General features: G+C 43.9%; 1 protein-coding gene and 1 non-coding gene across 2 annotated transcripts in view; both read left to right on the top strand.

Annotated features, from left to right (window-relative positions):
- Nucleotides 1-371: 371 nt before the first annotated feature.
- Nucleotides 372-13,711, top strand: part of Ikzf3 (IKAROS family zinc finger 3) — a 93,012-nt gene continuing 79,672 nt past the window's right edge. The window contains exon 1 of the mRNA NM_001107047.1: nucleotides 372-428. Coding sequence (NP_001100517.1) covers nucleotides 422-428 — 7 coding nt within the window. The 5' untranslated portion in view covers nucleotides 372-421. The remainder of the gene's footprint in view (nucleotides 429-13,711) is intronic.
- LOC120095504 (U6 spliceosomal RNA) lies at nucleotides 3,156-3,262 on the top strand. The gene has a single exon (XR_005490958.1). It is a non-coding gene; the product is annotated as a U6 spliceosomal RNA (small nuclear RNA).

The raw sequence follows: 13,711 nt of genomic DNA, 5'->3' as shown, positions 1-13,711 counted from the left end.
AAGTTCCAGATCCTTCCGTGTCAGGCAAATCTGGAAGTTGGGCTTGCGCACACCACTCTGCTCTCCTTGCGACAGCGCCCTCATCCCCGGTGTTTCTCAAGTAGACGTCCCGAGACCGTCGCTGAGGCACTGTTTCCACGCGATCAGGGTTCCTCAGGCTTGACATTCAAAAGTGGGTTGAGGGTGCGGAACCCGCTGCGCTCGGAGCGTGCTTTAAAGCGGCCGCCAGCCAGCGCCGCTGTAATCCCGCGCCCCGGCTGCCGGCGGCTCCCGCCCTGCATCTGCGCCGACGCGACCGAGCGATCCCGGGGCCTCCCCGCGCCGGGAATCTCCCGCCAACCGCGCGGGTCCCCACGGCAGCAGCACGTGGAGCGACCGGGGAGCCTGAGCGACAGCTACAGCCCGCGCGGCCCGCGGCGACATGGAAGGTAAGCTCGGCGCTGCTGCGCTGGGGGCTTTGAGCAGCCGGAGCGGTGCGCTCAGAGGCTCGGCTTCCTTCTGAATCTCGGTTTTGTTTCTATTTATTTCTTTTAATTTAAATGCGTGTCCGTTCTCAGACACCCCCTCCCCCAACTTGGGAAAGTGCTAAGTTCTCTTCAGTTTTATTTCTTGGGGGCTGTGAGACGGGGCGAATGTATGGGTCACCTTAAATCTGCAAAGGGAGAGCAGTCTTGGGGTGTCCCTGAGTTTGGCACCAAACCTGGAATGGAATAATCCCCCCCCCCTTGGTGGGGGGAGGGGGGACGCTACACCACCTCCGTGTCCATAGGAATTAGGTGAATTTGAGTTACTTGTGGCTACTTCTCTGTAATGTGACTTTTCTGCGAATTCTGTCTTAGGGGCTAAAGGCACATTTGAAAATGATTAGCAATTGTAGTTAGCTTGGCAATCAAGCTTCTATATGAACTTAAAAAAAAAAAAAAAAGGAAAAGAAAAAGAAACAACCCGAAACAAAAATAAGGCTCGCGTTAAGGATTTCATCTGAATTCATTTCGGAAGTTATAGCTTTGCTTCTCAGAAGCTTCGCAGTATGAACTTCCTTAAGATAAGTGCAATTTCACATTTTCAACAAGAGTTTCTAAAACTCTGAAGATGGAAGATGTGGCTCAACTTTGGGGGGAGGAGAGGTGGCCTTGAGAAAATCAGAAGTTGAGCCTTGCCTTCGCTTAAGAGAGACACTGACGCTTAACCTAATTGAAGCGTTAGTCTGATAAATATTACGAATATCACAGATATCTTCTTCATAATGGTTGAAGAATCTCTTAAAACACGAACTTGATCTTGTGGCATCTGTATTTAGTTCTAGTGTATGTGGAGCTATGAAATATGATTGATTAGTTTGGAACACAGTTAAATATGGTAGCGCTTTAGTTCCACAAAGCAAATGAGTGGAACACAGCCCTTCATTCTCAGTTTGTTCATGATATGCTGCCTGGATGCCGCTGCTGCTGCTGCTGCTGCTGCTGCTTCTTCTTCTTCTTCTTCTTCTTCTTCTTCTTCTTCTTCTTCTTCTTCTTCTTCTTCTTCTTCTTCTTCTTCTTCTTCTTCTTCTTCTTCTTCTTCTTCTCCTCCTCCTCCTCCTCCTCCTCCTCCTCCTCCTCCTCCTCCTCCTCCTCTTCTTTCTTCCTCCTGCTTTGACTAACGTAAACATATTTTCTCTCAGTAAAATGGCAAGTGGTAATGCAATGACCAGAAACTTTTAAATGTCTGCTGTGAATGATGCTTCAAACATTTTCTCTGGTTAAAAAAAAAAATCCCTATGCTTCTAATGTAATGTTTTTAGTGGTCAAAGTTTAAAAAAAACCTTGAAAGTGTTTTGACATGAAGTGTAATATTTTACATGTAAAAGTTTCCTCATCCCAAACCAGAGGGGTGGGGGGAGTTGGCATGGTGTATACTACAGGAAATTTTATTTTAAATCAAACTCTTATGCTTTAATTATTACAAATAATCTCTTTTTCCTGAAGTTGCTAGTCAGTTCTCCAGTACCATGTCCTAGTTTTAACCATGTCATTTATGAGGAATAATGTAAACCCACAACTAGAGTATTTCTGTGCAAATGCTATTAGCTAATTAGTTAATTAGTTATTCAAGTTGCAATACAGCCACTAAGCTGATAACATATTTTAGGACATGGGTCTCCCTACTAGGCTCCCCAGTAAGACCAATGAAGACCTCCTGAAGGAAAAAAAGTAATGAAAACTTGTATAGTTTAGCATTTTCAGACTATCTGTGGGAAAAACGTATAGGATATAGTTTAATGGTTTAAAGAAGTTAAGAGTTTGGATGACTAGATTAAATTAATAGCTACAAAGAGATACATATCATATAGTATATTTAATGCACAAATTCAGCCTTTAAATAAAAACAAACTAAAACGGTTAATATACAAGTTTGGTCATTTTATTGTTACATCCTTGAGTAACTTGATGTACTTGAGTACTTGATGTAGTAAAATAACTAAAAATAATCTGACTAATTAGAATAATCTGGCTAGTTTTGATGTTTATTGAGACACTGCAGGGTTAGCCTTGAATCCACTGTAGCCTAGGCTGGCCTTGAGTTCATGACAATCCTCCTGCTTTAGCTTCCTGGGTGATGAGATTATAGGACAGGCAGCACCTTGTTGACTCATGTTTTCGATATTTAAAATAAGATACGTTGTACTATTTTGATATTTGGTGTTACAGAGATTTGACCAGTAGCATAGCAGTTTGTCTTACTAATATAAGAATATATGTCATAAAAATGTCTGACGTAAAATGCTTTACATATTCTCTTATGTAAAAATACCTTTGCTTCTGCCCAATTTGGTAGTCAAAGTAATATACCACAGTTACTGTGGATTGCAAGACCACACTGTCATTCCTCCAGTGGACAACATCACCCTCTCATTCATTTACTTTTGCAATCATCAACAGGGTTTTTGGGAAACTTTCTCTGTGTGAAGATGAAAGAGGTCTTTAGATATAGATCTGGGGCTCTATCTTCTTTTTTTTTTTTTTTTTTTTTTTTTTTTGGTTCTTTTTTTTGGAGCTGGGGACTGAACCCAGGGCCTTGCGCTTCCTAGGCAAGCGCTCTACCACTGAGCTAAATCCCCAACCCCATCTATCTTCTTTAAAAAGGCTGTATCTCTTCATTAAAAGTAATCTTTCGTGCTCGCTTCGGCAGCACATATACTAAAATTGGAACGATACAGAGAAGATTAGCATGGCCCCTGCGCAAGGATGACACGCAAATTCGTGAAGCGTTCGAAAAAAAAAAAAAAAGTAATCTTTCGTGTAAAAATGAAGAGTTGGTTTACCAAATCTAAACTGATAACATTTGCCTCCTCGAAGTCACAGACTTGAGGTATTCGTACCTTGAGGCTAAGGACCACCATTGCTGCATGGCTCTGCGACATTAGGTCAGCCCTGCCACAGCCACTCTTTTTATCTGGAGTGGCTCAGAGAGCAGGGGATTCACAAAGATGACTTCCCGATGGGCTTCTCATTTATCATGAAGTCTTCGAGTTAACCATACGTCTTTTAAGATGTATCTTCTTAGATGATGTATTGTATTTCACGTGCATGCATATTTTCCTGCATGTATGTACATGTGCCACATGCATGCCTGCTGCCACAGTGCTCATGGAGGTCAGTGAGGGCCTAGGATCCTGTGGAACTGGAGTTACAGTTGGTCGTGTACCACCGTGCTTGGAACAGGACCAGGGTCCCCTGCAAGAACAGCTTGTGTTTTTTAACTGCTGAGACACCTGCCCTGTCCCAAATGTGTATATATATTAGACAGCTTCCTGCTTTATAAGGTGCAGGGCAGGGAATGGTCTCAGTGCCTCTGGGTCATTCCATAAACCACTGGGTTTCTGCTCTAGCTTTCGTTCTCATGGGAACCTTTCAACAGCACAGAACTTGACGCCCCTGCATGAGACAGCCCATTATTGTGCCATTTTCTCCTAGATATTGGCTTCTGTTGTTTAGTTCAGTTCGTGGAATTCATGGTAGTCGTTTTATTCTTTCCATTTTTGAGTCCTTTTCCACGTTCTCGATGGCAGGGATTAACAGAGACTTAGCTTCGAGGTGGTGCTTTCTTGCTTGGCAATATGATTGTGTAGAGGTTTGAAATAGCAAGGTTGAGCAACCCCAGCTATAGACATGTCATGGGCTTCTGGTAGGATGTAATGGTTTAAAAAATCCTGTTTGTACTTTCTTTTCTTTTCTTTTCTTTTTTTTTTTTTTTTTTTTTTTTTTTTTTTTTTTTGGTTCTTTTTTTCGGAGCTGGGGACCGAACCCAGGGCCTTGCACTTCCTAGGCAAGCGCTCTACCACTGAGCTAAATCCCCAACCCCTCTTTTCTTTTCTTAAGATTTATTTATTTTAATTTATATGCGTACACGGTAGTTGTCTTCAGACACACCAGAAGAGGGCATTGGATCCCATTACAGATGGTTGTGAGCCACCATGTGGTCACTGGGAATTAAACTCAGGACCTCTGGAGGAACAGTCAGTGCTCTTAACCGCTGAGCCACCTCTCCAGCCCTTGTTTGTACTTCCTATAACTTAGTACTGTGGTTCACACTTCCACATCTTTCCTAACCCAGCTGGCCCCACCCTTCCCTACTCAGGTCTCGAGCCTCTGTTCAAGCACCATCACCAAGAAAACTCTACTGATAACCGTTGATGATGTCTCCCTATCGCCTTCTGGTTCTCACCCCTATCCAGCGCTGCACTCCCCTCCTCTTCTGCCAAAGCCTTCTCCTTTCTGTAGGTACTTCTACTGCAGTATATGGAAAGTGTGGATTGCTTTTTCCTTCCTATGGGCTTTATGTTTGTTTTGTTGTTGAAAGAGGGTCTCATGGTGTGACTTAAACGAACCTCAAATTCGTGATCCTCCTGCTTTGGCCTCTTGGGTTCTGGGATTGCAGGTGGCTACCACATTCAGCGAGTGACTAATTTTAATTACCTATTTGTTTATTTTTGTGCTTGGACAAATGTTTTGTGCATGCACGTGAACCTCTGTGTGTATATATATATGAAGACAGAGGCCGGTGGCAGGTGTTCTCCCCTGTGGCCTTCCACCTTAGTTTTGAAACAGTGTTTCTCACCGGATCTGGAGCTCACGAATTCAGCTCCAGCTGGAGTAGCGGGTCAGAAAGTCTGGGAATCCTCAGGTCTCTGCTTCCACGCTGCTGGGATTGCTGGCACATACTGCCACACATGGCTTCTTCCGTGTGTGCTGGGGATCCAAGCTCAGGTCCTCTTGTCATCTCCCCTTAAGCCCCCCCCCCCCCCAGCTGGGGACCGAACCCAGGGCCTTGCGCTTGCTAGGCAAGCGCTCTACCACTGAGCTAAATCCCCAACCCGTCCTTAAGTTTTACTTTTGTTTGCCCATTGCCTGGTTTGTAGGAGTCTTTGGGAATTTGTTGCATTCAGGGAAGACAGCAGTGCTGAAAATAGCTTTCGTTATGTTTATCTAAAATTTATTTCTATTACATTTAGCTGTGTGTGGGGAGGCGGCACAGGCATGCCCAGAGTGTAGGAGTTAGGTCTCTGCTCCATGCAGCCATGGGTTCTGTGGCAATTATGACTGTCTGATATTAAGGCCCTGGTTCCCAGAGCTGGGTAACCTTTGTTACACATAACTTCCTAACTTCATCTTGGTACTGTGGGTGTTATACCCCAACAGTCAAACTTTGGGAAGCACATGGACCAATACTTTGCAAGAAGTATTTGTCTAAATCAGTTATGTGCAGTAGAGTCAAGGGAGCCAGGAGGGAGAAACCATTTACAACCAGATCAAGCCTACATTTCTTAAGCTTTGTTCACGCAGAACCCCTTTTTGTCTGATAAATGTTTATGTATGTAGATAATTATATAAATTAAGTATACAAATTAGACACCAGATGGTAATAAATCACAAATAAATTTATTTTTTTTAAAAAAGATTTATTTATTTTATAATTTATTTTAAGATAACTATATATATAATTTTATCATTTATTAAGACAATGTTAACAATTTTTAATATGGCAGGACAGAGTATTATCAATGTTTTCTGGACTTGGTTGATTTTATTTTAATAGTCATCAATACTGAAGACAGTGCTTCATATAAACACTTTGAACAAAATGGTTGATGTGTGTTTAGGGCCAGTTTGGAAATTATTATCTAATCTCAAGCCAAAATTCATTTAATGGTTGAATCCAGCAATTCAAACAGCAATTTTATAACTTATTTTTATCTTTTAGTGTGTGTGTGTGTGTGTGTGTGTGTGTGTGTGTGTCTGTGAGTGTAGTACCTGTGAAGGCCAGTAGAGGGCATGAGAGCCACCGAGCTGGAGTCATAGGAGCTTGTAAATCACCTGTGTGGGTGCTGAGACCGGATGAGCCGGTGCCCACTGTGGCTCTTAATTGTGAACCAGTCAGCCCTCCAATAGCCATTTAAAAAGTCATTCGTTCTAATCCACTCCACAGATACACCAACTTATCACTTACACACTGAGGAGCGATGGTCAGCAAATGTTGAAAGTCTTTATTTTTCATAATTAAACCATTATATTCCCGTAAAAGGAGAAAACCGTACATAGTTTAAAAAAACAAAAGGCAGGCGCACACTTTAATCCAGCACTTGGGAGGCAGAGGCAGGTAGATCTTTGTGAGGCCAGGCTGGACTACAGAGCGAGGTCCAGGATAAGGGTTTCTTGTCCTGGACTCCTCTCCTACACACACACACACACACACACACACACACACACACACACACACACACACACACACCTTGCTGCTGCGGTTCATAGTGCTCAGTAGACTCTGGTCTGACCCAGGGTGTTTCAGACAAGGCTGACTGGCCTCTGTGGCTTATGGGATACACAGTGCCAAGTGTCCTGCTAGATATGTTTAGAACCAAGGCTACCCTGAGGGTGTATGACACCTCCAGGGACACGGCTGAGGCCTGCCACAGCACCGAGGATTCATTACACTGCCATTGTGACTTCATTTGTGGTCATTACGTTCAGAATTGTTTTGCTGTTGCCAAGTTAGGGACCCCCACACAGAGTGGACCTGTGGTGTGAGGTGGCTCTTGCTTTGTGAATCTTTGCATCAGGACAGGGGTGTTTTATACAATCCTAACCAACATACATCTGCATGCCACTTGTGTGTGTGTGTGTGTGTGTGTGTGTGTATGAGTAAGTGTGTGTGAGTATGTATGTGAGTGTGTGTTAGTGTGTGTGTGAGTGTGAGTGTGTATGACTAAGTGTGTGTGAGTAAGTGTGTGTGTGAGTGTGTGTGAGTGTGTATGTGAGTGTGAGTGTGTATGTGAGTGTGAGTGTGTATGAGTAAGTGTGTGTGAGTGAGTAAGTGTGTGTGGTGTGTGAGTGAGTGTGTGTATGAGTAAGTGTGTGTGAGTGAGTGTGTGAGAGTGTGTATGTGAGTGTGTGTTAGTGTGTGTGAGTGTGAGTGTGTATGAGTGTGTATGTGAGTGTGAGTGTGTGAGTGTGTATGAGTAAGTGTGTGTAGAGTGAGTGTGTGAGTGAGTGTGTGTCGTGTGAGTGTGTGTGTTTTCCCTGCATGTATGTCTGTAGCACATGTGTGACTGGTACTTGAAAAGACCAGAAGAGAATATCAGATACCCTGGAACCGGAGTTATACATGGCTGTGAGCCTCCATGACAATGTTGGGAATTGGATCCAGGTCCCCTGGAAGAAAAGCCAGGGCTCTTGACCTCTCTCTCCAGCCTCCTCCCCTCCTCCTCCTTCCTTCCTTCTCTCCTTCCCCTTTTCTCTCTTTCTTTGAGATAGGGTCTCATGTATGCTATGCTGGCCTCGAACTGTCTGTGTAACTGAAGATGGCCTTGAACTTTGGATCCTACTGACTTGTCAATGTTTGTCCCCTGAAATTACAACTATGCACCACCACGCCAGGTTTATTTGGTTCTGGGACGGGATCCAGGGCTTCTCAAATGCTGGGCAAGCACTCCGCCAACCAGCTCCATCTCCAGGCTGTTGCTATTATCAAAATAATTTCTCTGAATAAATGAGGATGTGTCTGTGAGTAGATGAAAGGCTAGGATGACATTTTAGCATTTTCATACATTCTAGAAATGAAGTCAGGAAGCCGATAAGCAAGAATTCAATGTAAAAAAAAAAAAGAAAGAAAGAAAAACCCAACCATTCGAGGCTGGAGAGTTGGTTCATTGGTTAAGAGTGTGTTTTGTTCCTCTGGGAACCAGAGTTCCATTCCCAGCACTCAAAACCACCTCTAGTCAAGATCCAGGGGCTCCAACACCCACTTCTCACCCCCACTGGCACCTGCATGTATGTGCACCCAAGCACATGGGCACACATACAAATAAAAAGAAAATAAATCTTAAAAAAAAATCAATCCTTGCATTTGAAAATGTAGCCAGTTGCTTTGACTCTTTGTAAATTATAATGCATATAAAACATAAGACATGATAATTTGTAAGGGTTATGATTTATAGATGTAGCGATTTAAGTGGAATAAATCTTCTCAAATTTGAATTAAAAGGCCTAGGAGACCAGAATACACAATTAAGCACACAGTTTCTGAGTGTGCCAAGCCAACAGTGTGGCATGTAAAGCTCACTGGAAGGAATTTGTATTTCTTAAAGGGCTTTACAAATATCTGTCATAAACACCAGAGATATAATATGTCCTGGTTACCTCTAAATACAACAGTTAAACAATTAACATACAATAGATGTATACGGAACAAAATTGGACAAATAATAACTGAGGTATAATTCATAGAATTTTTATAGGTGTGTGTGTATGTGTGTGTTTCTGCGTGTGTGTACGTGTGTGTGTGCATGTGTGTGTATGTATGGTATGTATGTGTATGTATTTGTGTGTGTGTGTTTTGCTTCAAGACAAGGTCTCATAAAGTTCACTTCGCTTTAAACCAGCTATGTGACTAGTAAGTCTTAAACTCCTCTTCTTTCTGCTTCTGCCCCCAAACCATTATAATTACAGGTGTGCACTGCCATTCCTGCCTTTAGATTTTCATGGGGTCTCAGCTCCCCTGAAATTGGAGTTACAGATGTGGGCTCTGAGAACCAAAGACAGGTCCACAGAGAGAGCCTCGGAAGCTGGTGACCACTCTCCATCCCTTCATTTTTGGACAAGGCTCCCAAGGTAGTTCAGGCTGGTTTGATCTTGCTCGTCCTGCCCCATCTCTCAAGTGCTGGGATTATAGGCGTGTTAACCAAGGACCAATGGATCATAGACTGCTTAATTCACCAAGAATTAGCATTAGAGGCAACAATGAGACACAGCTTGAGTTTACTTTACAATACAGAAGCTGATGAAGCCCAGAAGTGAGTGAACGGTCCCCATAAGAGAGGGAGAGAGCAGGAGACCCCTGTTAGACCTGTTTTTCTTTGCCAGAGGGCACCACCCCTGGTGGCCCCCTGGAACCATGGAGGGCCACGTTGAAAAGGACTGATTCAGAATGTCACATGTTTTCCCCTCCCACCGTAACCTTGTATCTAGACTTACCCCCCTTCATCTATTTGGAGGATGACTGAAGAATGACGGACCCACAACAGAAAGCTAATTTCCTACCCAGAACATTTCCCAGTGCAGATTCCCTGTGTCTTTCCAGGTGTGTTTTCCGTCTTCTAACATCGCCCTTCTGCACTGCTGGTGTTTCTAGAACACAGCTTTCTCTCCTAACTGCATATTTTTCTAATGTTTTTCTTCAAATTCAGCAAGTCCAACAATGAACTCATCCCCCGTCTCTCTCATACCCAGACCAACTTTCCTTGGTTTCCCAACACTGCTAACAGCCCTCACCCATCCATCAGGGTTCCTCTCCAGTGCTCCTGAACCTAGTCCTTCCCACATGCTAGGTAAATGTGCTCTCCACTCGCTTTTTATTTTGAGACAGGGTCCCTACTAAGTTGCCCGGGCTGGACTTGAACTCATTCTGTCTCCTAGACAGGCCGCCATCTTCTGAGTAGCTGGAATTATAGACCGATATCACTAGGCTTCAGAAAGCTTTCTGAGATTCCGTTTGGATTAATCTTGTAAGTGTTTATGATACAACATGATTCAAAACTCAGGACTTTACGCAGTCTTCATTCAAAAATTACTTACTGGGAGACTAGTGAGATGCCTCGGCAGGTAACAGCATTTGCCATGCCCAGAACCCTGTAAAGGTGGAAGGAAAGTTCTTCAAAGTTGTCCTCTGACCCCAACATACATGTTGCAGCATGTGCATTACCCAACATGTACACACACAATAATAAAGTTTGTTTTAAGACGAGGTCTCTCTGTGTAGCCCAGCTGTCCTGGAACCCACTGTGTAGACCAGGCTGGCCTAGAACTTACAGAAATCCTCTTGCCTCTACCTTGAAAATGCTGGGACTAAAGGCGTGCACCACCATGCCCGACTAGATTCCTTAAAAACTAGATATTGACTTTCTCTTACCTGCCTAATATGCAAAATACTGGTGTACAGTGAAGAGGGAGGACTGAACTTTGATTCTCATTAGTCAGGTAAAGAAAAAGATCTGAAGAAGAGGGGGTGACGATGGAATTAATTAGAATTATGCTGTCTTTTTTTTTTCTCTTTTTTTCGGAGCTGGGGACCGAACCCAGGGCCTTGCGCTTGCTAGGCAAGCGCTCTACCACTGAGCTAAATCCCCAACCCCAAATTATGCTAAGTAGGAAAACAATGGCAGACGGCCAGCATTCGAGGAAGAGGCTAAGATAGGGGTGTGGTCATCCTCACCCTGCACATCTGTGGGAGAATGAATGGAATCTCCTGAAGAGAGAGTTCTGAGAGAGGGGGACTCAAAGCCCCAAGAAATAGTTTATTTGGTCAGTAATGGAAGTAGGAACAGAAGCAAAGATGAGGACAGCATGTCTTCCCCGGGAGACTCAGTAATGAGACGGGGAGAAGGGCGGCTGTTGTGGCTGGACTTGTTGGAGATGTTCCGTAACGAAGACAGGAGGTGGCTACATTCAGAAGGAGAGGCTCGTTTAATTCATGGTTTTGCATGTATAAAGTTCAAGACTGGGCAGCACCATTGATTTAGTCGCTGTTGAATGACGTAGGTGGTGTCCCTGCACTGTGGTGGTTGTGTATAGGACCGAGAGGGCTCATCTCAAACCCAGAAGCACAGATGGAGGGGGGACAAGGCTGACTTCTCTTACTGTCTGTCTCTTAGTAGACAGTGTTGTAGAAAACAATGGCAACTGTCTCTTAAGAACTACCAAGGGGGTTGGGGATTTAGAGGTGGCTCAGCAGAGAAGAGCACTTGCTGCTCTTGCAAAAGACCCAGGTTCGATTCCCAGCATGGCAGCTGAAAAACATCTGTAACTCCACTTCAAGAGGCTCTAACAAGGAGTTGGGGATTTGGCTCAGTGGTAGAGCGCTTGCCTAGCAAGCGCAAGGCCCTGGGTTCAGTCTCCAGCTCCGAAAAAAAGAAAAAAGAAAAAAAAAAAGAGGCTCTAACACCCTCTTCTGATCTCTGAGGGCACCATACATGCATGGTGCACATAAACATGCATGCAGGCAAAATACCCATATACCCATACATCTTGAAAGGAAGGAAGGAAAGAGAGAGAGAGAGAGAGAGAGAGAGAGAGAGAGAGAGAGAGAGAGAGAGAGAGATCTTAGTGCCCTAAGGACCTTTCACCACACTGCCACTTTTTTTTTTTTCCTTTTTTCTCCGGAGCTGAGAACCGAACCCAGGGCCTTGTGCTTACTAGGCGAGTGCTCTACCACTGAGCTAAATCCCCAACACTGCCACTTTTAAATACCAATACCACCACCCTGAGGACCAGTCTTCTGCACACAACCCTTAGGAAACACTCAGATGATATCCAGACCATTATGTGAACCAATTCCTCATGAGAATTCTAAGGCTATTTAGAGCATTTGGTATAGGATTGGAAATCTTCGAACTTCTGGATTTTTTTAAAAAAAAAATACTCATTTTTATTTCCCTTTTCTCTTTTTCGGAGCTGGGGACCGAACCCAGGGCCTTGCGCTTGCTAGGCAAGTGCTCTACCACTGAGCTAAATCCCCAACCCCTCATTTTTATTTCATGTACATGAATCTATTGCCCAAGTGTGGAAGTGCACCCTGTTAGAGTCCAAAGTGCGAATAAAGACACAAACATCAGGAAAGAGAAGGGCTTGACCTCAACAGACTGATTTTTATTTTATTTTTTAGCACACACATCAAGGGGGAGCCTCTCTCTGCAGGAATGAAGGAGTCTATAAAGGGAAAACTGGCTGGGACCTTTTATAAAGGTGGCTGAGGGCTTGGGAATGAGGAAGTTGTTGCAGCTGTGGGAGCTACCTGCAGCTGTCCTCTCTCCTTTCTGGAATTGTCTGCTCAAGTAACACAGACTCTCTTGGAGTTCAGGCTGTCTCAGCAAACGTTTCTGTTTGTGGCTGACTGATAACGGTTGAATGGGGCTGGCTGTTAACTCTTAGGAATTTTGTTTTACGATGGGATGGTTGTGTTACTCTGCATGTGTGCCTGGTGCCCACAGAGGCTGGAGGAGGGCGCTGGACCCCTGGAACTAGAGTTACAGATGGCTGTAAGCAGCCACCTGGTGCTGGGAACTGAACCTGAGCTCTGCTTAGCACCAAGTGCTGTGTAACAGCTGGATCCTCTCTCGGGCCCTGAAATTCTACCTTCTGTTCAAAGTGGGAAGTTTTCTCCTGTAATCACATTCCTGAGGTCCCAGATTTGAGGCTGTTTTGGTTCAATAGATTTGGCATTTTGTCGTTGGTGTTTTCAAGACAAGGTTTTTCTGTGTAATAGATTTGACATTTTAAATGATTTTTAAAGATTTATTTATTTTATGGATATGAGTGCACTGTCGCTGTCCTCAGACGCACCAGAAGAGGGCATCAGATCTCTTTACAGATGGTTGTGAGCCACCATGTGGTTGCTGGGAATTGAACTCAGGACCTCTGGAAGAGCAGTCGGTGCTCTTAACGGCTGAGCCGTCTCTCCAGTCCCAGACTTGACATTTTAAAAGTTACATTTTACTTATGTGTGTGTGCACGAGTGTGGAGGTTGAGGACAATTTGTGGGAGTTGGTTCTCTCCTTCCACTATGTGAGTCCATGATATGGGATCAAACTCAGGTCATCGAGCATGGCAGTAAGACACCTTTACCTGTGGGCCATCTTGTTGGTCCCTCAATAATTTTTTTAAATTAGCATGCAATAAAGTGTACACATACACATACTTTATATCAACATATATGCATACATAGATAACACACACACACACACACACACACACACACACACACACACACACACACAAACACATCTTCTAGGTCAAAAGATGGGCCAAGTGCATGCCTTTAATCCCAGCACTCGGGAGGCAGAGGCAGGCAGATCTCTGAGTTTCAAGCCAGCCTGGTCTGCAGAGTAAGTTCCGGGACAGCCAGGGCTACACAGAGTGTTTCTTGGTTTTGGATTCCATTGGAATAGACTCATGTAGCACACACTTTTTCTTTATTCCTGGCCTCTTTTTCTCCATATATTTTTGAGATTCCTATGTGTTATATTTATGGCACTTCAATGTCTCATTGAATAGTATAAAATAGAAATATGCAAGTTTATTAACCCATCTTTGCTGATGTACCTTTGCCATATCTGCGTCTATCTTCTTCTGGGTAAATAAACTCATGCCTCAGATACGTTCTGAGATCTAATATTTCT

The sequence above is a fragment of the Rattus norvegicus genome, chromosome 10 (genome assembly GCF_036323735.1).
Source record: "Rattus norvegicus strain BN/NHsdMcwi chromosome 10, GRCr8, whole genome shotgun sequence".
Taxonomy (NCBI): Eukaryota; Metazoa; Chordata; class Mammalia; order Rodentia; family Muridae; genus Rattus; species Rattus norvegicus.
The sequence above is the reverse complement of the archived record's forward strand: the minus strand, read 5'-3'. Positions and strand labels throughout refer to the sequence as shown.